Below are 9,655 nucleotides of genomic sequence, written 5' to 3'. Positions count from 1 at the left end.
AAAATAAGTGAAGGCCATCATAGTCAGTCATGTTGAAGTCCTATTCACCGTGACTGACTGGTCTAGGTCGACCAATCAGTAAACAGAGAGATGTGTCGGGACTCGCGGTGGACAGCTCTTCACCGCGAGGAATGACGTAACGTTGTAGTTTCATGACTCAAAAAGACTACACCGCGGTGGATAGCCTTCCACCGCGGAGCCGACTCTGATCGAGGCTTAAGCCTATCTCTAAAATCTCTAGAATAATTTATTTGAGGACCAGGGAAATTGTCCTAAAAATATATATAATTGTGAGGACATTTGGCCCTCACAAGTATTAGTAACAATACGTATACACACATGATGCTATGATAACAAAGACTGATGATCGTACGTAGGTTACACATATTCCAAACATATGTTATGTTATGTTTACTTCCAGTAACCAGTTCTTTGTTTAAGTGAATCATCACATCACTGGTGAAAAAAATAAAGTGAAAGTTCAGGCTCTCGGCAGTAGAGTGGAAACTGTTGCTAGGATATCAAGGATATGATTCACATACGTAGGTCTCACTTCTGATTAGTTCCAACACCTTTGAATGGTGTTATTCCAGTTTAACACAGATCCTGTCACCCGCCTTGCCTTGACTGAAGTTAGGACTTAACCTTAGGTTTTATTTGCGCTCGCAGTATCCATCCACTAGACTAGAATTAGAACTAGTAGGAGCCAGATGTGATGGGACTTGACATTTGACAACTCTGCAGGATCAGATATCACGCTGTCAGATGTCACTTATGAACTGTACATTTAATATAACAGTCCATTTCAATTTATTTTTTTACAGTATTTTATTTTTTAATTTTTAGTACAAATGCACTAAACCATTTAAATTTGCAATCCAGAACTTATTTTAATGAGTAAAACGTTAGTTTGTTATTTAGCAGATGAATAGGCTTTTTATTTTTTATGTTTAAGCACTTTCACTCTGATGTCCCTATTTTGGGCAAGTCATTCTGGGCAAAAATATTCAAAAGCAAATCTAAAAGCTCAAACTTGTACATTGACTACTTTGTTGATTTATTTTAATATGGCTTAAGTTTAAGCTTAATTCACAATTGGGTCCCTGCCATACTTGGAGTCAACAAAAGCTGTCGTATAGATTTTCTCCCTCTCTTAACGATTTTATGTACTTAGTGTAAATACGCCATGTGATACAAATCAATATCACCTAATCAGCGCCACTTTAACTTCTGGCACTGATTTATTATTGCTGTGGGGGGAAGGAGAGGGGCTCGAATCCCAGGTAGGACATGAAAGTTAAATGCAGCTTTAAATTAAGCTGTGCGGTGTGTTTGAAATTTTGGAAATTAGATCATAGTAATGTAAATATATAGGGCCTATTTTAGAAGAAGCAAAAATACTCACCACAGAAGGATATGATGTGACTGCTGTCTGCATGTACAAATTTCCTTGTCACTGCCTCCTCCATAATCTGTTTTACCTGAGAGACAGAACACATACAGTGAGATCTTTTATTATTTTTTTCTAAGATATGTTTGGGGGCTTTTTCTGCCTATTGATAGGGGATAGGGGAGATAGACAGGAAAAATGGAGAGAGAAATGGGGAGTGACACGCAGCAAAGTTAGTCGGGAACAGGATTTGAACCCGTGACACACTGTCAGGCTGCGCAGAGCCTATACTGTATGTGGTATGCGCCTGGACTGCTAGGCCAACGGGCACCCCAAACAGTGAGAACTGAGTTTGTCTGACATTGACACGAGGCACAGGTTTTCAAAGTGGGGGCCCCTCACAGCCTCCACTTTGGCCATTTGGAGGAAAAAAAAGAAAACTGGAAAATAGGAAATAGAAGATCTATGCTTGTAGCTACTTCCTTGCTTAATTTAAAGCCATTTCACAATAGTGCCGCAGCCAGGGACTATGGATAGGTTTGGGAACCCCAAACATAAGGTGATGAAAAGCCAATGAACCATGTGAAGAGGGGTAAAAGTAGCCTAAGTGAGGACGATAAACTGAGAACATTTAGAGTGAATAGAATTAAAAGTCAGCCAATAATTGAGACGTTTCTTCACAAAGAAAATCCCAAGGCTTGCTATCAATATTTTCGGAGAGCAATGACATTCTTGTAAGTCTGGAACCGTTTGGTAAATGATTTGACCATAATTGGTCTATGGTGGTGTTATGACCTGACAGTGCCCATGCATATATTCAAGTATTCATAAAGCAATATTCAAGAACCATCACAGCCCTTGCTGTGCTGTATCAAGTACATTTAAATTAACAAATGTATATAAAATGTATATAATGTGTTTATTATTAAGCACATGAAACTAATGCTGGGGTTTCTTTTAAAAACAACAACAAACCTTGGTTGGCATAATATACTGTGTAAGCTTGCAGTCGGTGACTGTCCAGTAACATACCCATTCATCTCCACCCCTGTTTCGTCTGGCATTCAAGCCATGTTTGTACATCATTACACCTGACTAAAATACACAATGGAATGGATACGTTATCATTGGAAAATGATGCATCGAGAGAGTAGTCAGATGTTGCAAATCCGCTGATTCTAGAACACACAGATGCTTCACAGTGCAATGCTTGGTATTGGCATCTCAATCTGGTAAGCCATCGTCAAAGAAAAGGGAACACCCACTTGGTTTGTCCCTCTTCCTTTTTATATAAAATATAGTTATAGCTACAGACTCTCTCTCGAAGGAATGTTGGCATCTTGACATTTACAGTGCTTACTGACATGTTCTTCTTTGGCTTTGTTATGTTCTTTATAATGAATCTGAATCAAGCATTCATGTTTGGTGCTGATGCCTTTTTTTCTGTGAATCCTTGGCTTCACACAGTTTAACAATAACATATTAGGATGAGTAATATGTCATTTTCCTTAAAATTGTAATTATTATTAATTATATATTGTTTTGACAACCAAGCATAAATCAGGCAATACAGTTTGTAGTCTATAACCAACTGCTTAGGTCGAGACCCAAAAGAGGAATTAGACGTTTGCCCAAGACTCAAACTAGTGAAAACAGCAGATCTGCAAGCTCACAGCGAGTCACTTTGCGCCGCGTTGTGTGCTTGTAGATCAGCTATTTTCACTAGCTTACTTCTTAAACATTTATTTTCTAATTCATATAATTTATTTTGTTTATTAATGAAATCATTTTTTTTTTAATTCATGAAAATCTCTAAATGAAATGTGGGAAATCATAAATTAAGGGACCCATAAAGATTTTTACGTGACCCGAAAATGGGTCCCGACCCAGTGTTTGGGAACCAGTGGTCTTATATGCTTTGCAAGGAATGAATCACAGGTGACTGACTAGGAGCACGAAGGAATTAAAGGTGGAATTAAAATCCCCCGGCCTTTGCAGCAATGAATAATACATCCTGTTTTCTCTCCCCAGCAGGGGTGTCACACCAAATTCTGGGCCCTGGGTACAAGGATTCACTGTGGGGCCCCTGTGCTTTAACTATTGAAAAATAGCAGATATACAAGCTCACAGCGTGGCACCGAGTGCCGCGCTGCGAGCTTGTAGATCTGCTATTTTTGAAAAAATCATGAAAATCTTTGAATATTTCAAATCCTATGTTTCGATCAAACCACCCCCAAAATGGTATGTATTTGGCCACAGACCCCCATCTCAAAATATTTAGTTCCAGGGACCCCCCAGAAGCAAAATATGAGTTACAAATGTTCGCTTAAAAAATACATATATTCAAAGATTTGCACACATTTTCACCACTTTTCAAAAATAATTTTCAATAGCTAAAGTATAAAATAATTAAGGCCCCTCCACCACCTTGGGCCCTAGTAACTCAGTCCCACTTTCCTACCCCTTGTGACGCCCCTGCTCCCCAGGGAACCACTGAGCAGAGATTAGCTTTGGAAGAGGCTTTGAAGGGTTTTTCTTTTTTTTCCTTCTTCTTCTTTTGGGGGGTTTGTTTTAATAGCATATAGTAATGATCTGAGAAACCTGTAAGAAAATGTGTCTAAGATTTTGGAAATTATGGTCCTCATATTATATGTACAACAGTCACGCCCCTATAGGTCTGTGGGAGAGCTCACATGTTGTCTGCAACCAAACTGAGGGTGACAGCTAGAGTCAGGGCGGGGGGAGTCAAGGAAGGAGGATGAGAGACAGAGACAGAGACAGAGACAGACAGACTCAGAGAGAGAGAGAGAGAGAGAGAGAGAGAGAGAGAGAGAGAGAGAGAGAGAGAGATACCTGATGGAAATTAAACAGGCAGGGGAAGAAATGGCCAGGAAATGAAATAGACATAGACAGGAAAAACAAGCATCCTCATGGAGGCATACAAATGAATAGGACATCTGTTGTAGCTATTTACATTGCTATTATTCTCATCGTCTTCGTCATCACTACCACCATCATCACTAGGCTACACCAACATCGCCACCACCACCATCATCATCATCATCCCCATCCTCATTATAAGACAATCAAATAGCGATATTAAACAGAAAACCTAAACTGTATGTATAGCACGTTTTAGAAAAATAAACATTTCCTTCGTATGGCGTAGGTTTACAAACATCAGGAGGCGGGGGGTATTATTCGTGCACTTACATTAGTCGTCTACAAAACAAAAAGTGAAAGGCATCAGGCATTTAATCAAAATAGAAACATTAAGAATAACAAGTGAAATGCAACGCACCTCTTTCTTCACATTGCGCAGCAATTTCTGACGTGTCTCGGCCTCTGTCACAGAAGAAAACATTGTGAGGATTCTCTGACCATAATAAGGATCCATCCAGCTGCCAAAATAACAATTATCCCTTGGAAATGAAAACAATAATAACAATGCCGGAGGTCCTACCTCCCATTGCGTCTGTCTACAGCAGATCAAAACGAAGACAGCTTTTTTTTTGGACGATTGTCCTCAGTGCAGTATAGCCTATAAGCAGGTAACACTGGTTGAAGGCGTGAGGATGCGGATTGTAGGCTGTATTCTAGCGACTAGCTCTACTACCTCTCTGGACCAACACCCCCCTTAAAGCAACAGTGATCGATTTGGTGCACAAAACCAAATAGGCTACTGATTGCCAGATCTAAATTCCATAATTAGGCTATGCTGATACAATTTTCTTTCTTTCTTTTTCTTTTTCTTTCTCTCTCTCTCTCTCTCTCTCTCTCTCTCTCTCTCTCTCTCTCTCTCTCTTTCTTTTTTCAGGAATATTTTTAATATCATGCATAGGCTTATGGAAGTGAATACTGATAAGGTTCCCATAAAGTTTCCAAAGAGTCAATAAATAAAAAAAACAAATAAACCGTCTTTGTCTACTGGAAATGTAATGAACCCAGAAATGGTGATTAATGTAGGCTAAACCTTTATGATAGAAATGTTATCTATAGGCCTAATTGTAATTGATGAAATTCAGCTTGGTTGCTAAAAGTGGCACATTGAGTAATTTGCATAATTAGCTATTATAAATTAGCCTCACGATGATGCCTTTATTAGCATAATATTAATGACATGTTGGCATCATTTGGGGAAATGGCGTCAGTTCAGCAAAAACTAAGGTATGGAAACATGACCTTGTCTTGCATGTGTGTGTGAAGGAGTGCATGCAATACATCAAATTGCCATACCTTAGCAACAGGCATGATGAATTTATTTTAAGAAGTAGCCTACATTTTATTTTTTCCCCTGTAGCCAATATTGGCCTTCTTCATTCCATACAGTGTAAGGAAGAACTGAGAGTGGCATCAGGTTCAACAAGCAGGCATGGCACATCCCAGGATTACTTTCAATGCCCTTTCCACAGGGGCAGGATACAGAATCACATCCTGATTGCCCTATCAGGATGTGATTCTGTATCCTGCATCCCGAAGGAGACCTAGCCCCATATAGAACCTCACCCGTCGTTGCGTCCTGTTGTGCTCCGAGATGAGGTCCTAGAAATATGGCCGCTGGAATCGGGCGACAGCCTCCAAATCACAGTTGGGAAACACACAAAACGAAATTGTCTAAAAAGTAACGGCAGTTCCGAGCTCCCAGACTGTAAAAACCTCACATCGGTACATAAAACATGAACTGCGGCATGAAACAACCCCTTAAAATCGCTAGTTTTGTCAGCCGGCAATGTTTACAAGCCTGGAAGTTGCAGCTGGAATGGTAGCATTAGCGGCCCCTCTGGTCGAATGTCTGTTCGAATGCAGCGACGGTTGGGGCTACGTTTGACCAGAGAGGCCGCTAATGCTGCCATTCCGGCTGCAACTTCCAGGCTTGTAAACATTACCGGCTGACAAAACTAGCGATTTTAAGGGGTTGTTTCATGCCGCAGTTCATGTTTTATGTACCGATGTGAGGTTTTTACAGTCTGGGAGCTCGGAACTGCCGTTACTTTTTAGACAAAATTTCGTTTTGTGTGTTTCCCAACTGTGATTTGGAGGCTGTCGCCCGATTCCAGCGGCCATGTTTCTAGGACCTCATCTCGGAGCACAACAGTACGCAGCGACGGGTGAGGTTCTATATGGGGCTAGAAGGAGACCATGCGCATTTCTTGCCCAATCTTCTGACAGTAGAATTTGTGTCCAGGATGGTGCCATCCCATTTCTCCATCTGCACTGCAGAATGAACGTTGGCTTTCCAAACCCAGTATACTAACAGGACAAATACATCCCTGTGTCATCGCTTAAGCTGTGTATGGTGGGAGCCCCTGCATGTAGCTAATGAGGGTGATATCAGCCTCCTCATGGTTTGTGATAGAGTCCATGTTGTTCACAAGCAGATCTTATCAGCAGTGAAGTCATATATGCACAGATTCCACAGAAGCTGTGACAGCTGCATCTTGTTTGATGTGCTCTTCATCACAGCTCCTCGACGAGGAAGGGGTGTGTTGATTGTCAACTTGTACTCAGTTGTGTCAACCCCTGCTCATCTTCTCCTCTCATGTTTGCACTGGGCTCATCTCTGTAACTAGAGGTTCGCGGCCCTTCGGGCCGCTCACATCTAGAGTCCACGCCCGCTTTTTTTTTTTTTTTAAATTAAAAAAAAAAAGTTAAAAATTTTTTTTTTTTTTTTTAAATATTTTTTTTTGAAAAAAAAAAAAGTTTGTTGAAAAAAAAAAAAAGTTTTGGCCTAATTGTGTTATTATTGTTACTGTAATAGGCCTGCCAATGTTTTATTTTCATTATTTCAATGTTTTCATTTTAGCAACACACACACACACACACACACACACACACACACACACACACACACACACACACACACACACACACACACACACACACACACACACACACACAGACAGACAGACAGACAGACAGACAGACAGACAGACAGACAGTATCTGTGAACTCTAGATGTGAGTGGCCCGAAGGGCCGCGAACTTCTTGTAAGATACAGGCTCTCGGCTACGATTGAGTCTCTCTCTCTCTCTCTCTCTCTGTCTCTCTCTCTCTCTCTCTCTCCCCCTGTGCAGCGGCCCCCCCCTTCCCTCTTGTAACCTGAGACTCTCTCTCTCTCTCTCTCTCTTGCTCTCTAGCGAATCAGCGGACGGCTGTGCCGTGCATTCTACCGACAGCGGAGCTAGCTATGAGTTGAAGTGGATGTAAAGGGGGCGTGTATGGCCTTCTACCGACATCGGAGCTAGCTATGAGTTGAAGTGGATGTAAAGGGGCGTGTATGGCCTTGGAAGTGGGATGCGGCTCTAAGAAAAATGTAATAGTAGACTAGAGGTTCGCGGCCCTTTGGGCCGCTCACATCTAGAGTCCACGCCCGTTTTTTTTTTTTTTTTTAATTAAAAAAAAAAGTAAAAAAAAAAAAGTTTGTTGAAAAAAAAAAAGTTTTGGCCTAATTGTGTTATTATTGTTACTGTAATAGGCCTGCCAATGTTTTATTTTCATTATTTCAATGTTTTCATTTTAGCAACACACACACACACACACACACACACACACACACACACACACACACACACACACACACACACACACAGACAGACAGACAGACAGACAGACAGACAGTATCTTGCTGTGAACTCTAGATGTGAGTGGCCCGAAGGGCCGCAAACTTCTTGTAAGATACAGGCTCTCGGCTAGCGATTGAGTCTCTCTCTCTCTCTCTCTCTCTCTCTCTCTCTCCCCCTGTGCAGCGGCCCCCCTTCCCTCTTGTAACCTGAGACTCACTCTCTCTCTCTCTCTCTCTCTCTTGCTCTCTAGCGAATCAGCGGACGGCTGTGCCGTGCATTCTACCGACAGCGGAGCTATAGCTATGAGTTGAAGTGGATGTAAAGGGGGCGTGTATGGCCTTCTACCGACATCGGAGCTAGCTATGAGTTGAAGTGGACGTAAAGGGGCGTGTATGGCCCTGGAAGTGGGATGCGGCTCTAAGAAAAATGTAATAGTAGATGGTCAATGGTCAAAGATGACAAATGTCTCATCAGTTCCAACTGCAGTGTAGGCCAGGAGTCTTCAACAGGGGGTCCAGGACCTCAGAGTTACTACAGGAGGGCCGCCAAATCTTTGTGTCATACGATCATTCTTTTAAATGAACAACTTGAACCCTCACATCCCTATTCTGAGGAGAACTTTTACCAAACATAGCAGATCTACAAGCTCTCAACACCCATAACTTTGGTGTAGAGGGAAAAAAGAGCAGACCAAGTACAGAGTGAAAGGTCAAATTTATTAAGTAAACAATAAACGATTTAAGCGGTTTCATGTCTGAAAAACACATTAACACAAATCCAACTGATGACAGTCAAACAAGTCGATGAAAATCTGCAACATTTTATACAATATGTAGTATGGGGTCCCTGCTATATCTCCCTCTGAGTCTTAGCTAAGGGGTCCTTGGCCTGAAAACATTGAAGACCCCTGGTGTAGGCTTTGGTGAGGCATGATTTAATGCTAGAGCAAAGTCCCCAATTTTACCTGCCACAGGCCAGACAATGTAGAGCAGCTGACTTGCATCAACTGCATGGGACAACAATCGGATAGATTGTCATCAGGTACTTTCTCCTTCACCATTCTCACTCCACTACATTTATTTAAAAACGTAGGTCTTAATGTTAACGTTTTAACATTATGACGGATATAGACGCCCTGGGCGAACGGCCAAACGGGCAAATAGATTGGTATTCGCAATGAGGACCTCTGTGTCATAGAAGGCCTTTCCTTTAACAGTTACAGCTTTCTTCATCACCTCCATGGTTTTCACTCTCTTCCGAATAGTTTTATAGAACCCTTCCAGAAGAGAAGCTGCAAAGTCATTGCTCTGTTGTTCACCAATCTGAAGAGCATTCTGCATATTCACAGAGGTTGGAGCCACCTGTCTGTTCACAATGTTGTACAGGAATGTCTGATTCTCTTATAGTGAACTCCTCCATGAATTTAGCACCAGATCACCTTTCTCTGTATGTTTCTCTCTACTCTGCTTCTCCTTTACTTCCACATGTGCATCTTCCTCCTCTGGATTCTCTGCCCTTTCCTGACTTGTGTACATTTATTCCACTATCTGGGATAGATGGGAACAAATAGCATGGGAATTGATCCACATGGCAACTTGTTATTCATTGGTTGCCTTCCAACCCACCTTGTCCTTTTACGCTTTTACTTTCCCTTGTTTGATTCATTGATGCACCCAAGAGGATTCGGGCTTAGTCTTCCGTC

The 9,655-nt window shown here is 41.6% G+C and overlaps 1 protein-coding gene across 1 annotated transcript in view; it reads right to left on the bottom strand.

The window, feature by feature from the left end:
- sgsm1b (small G protein signaling modulator 1b) overlaps positions 1-4,754 on the bottom strand; it is a gene marked incomplete at both ends in the record, with an annotated part of 22,525 nt that extends 17,771 nt beyond the window's left edge. Inside the window, 2 exons of the mRNA XM_080743441.1 lie at positions 1,406-1,481; positions 4,692-4,754. Of these exons, the coding sequence (XP_080599567.1) occupies positions 1,406-1,481; positions 4,692-4,754 (139 nt within the window). The remainder of the gene's footprint in view (positions 1-1,405; positions 1,482-4,691) is intronic.
- Positions 4,755-9,655: the final 4,901 nt, after the last annotated feature.

The sequence above is a fragment of the Nannobrachium achirus genome, assembly GCF_963921795.1.
Source record: "Nannobrachium achirus genome assembly, chromosome: 15".
Taxonomy (NCBI): domain Eukaryota; kingdom Metazoa; phylum Chordata; class Actinopteri; order Myctophiformes; family Myctophidae; genus Nannobrachium; species Nannobrachium achirus.
The sequence above is the reverse complement of the archived record's forward strand: the minus strand, read 5'-3'. Positions and strand labels throughout refer to the sequence as shown.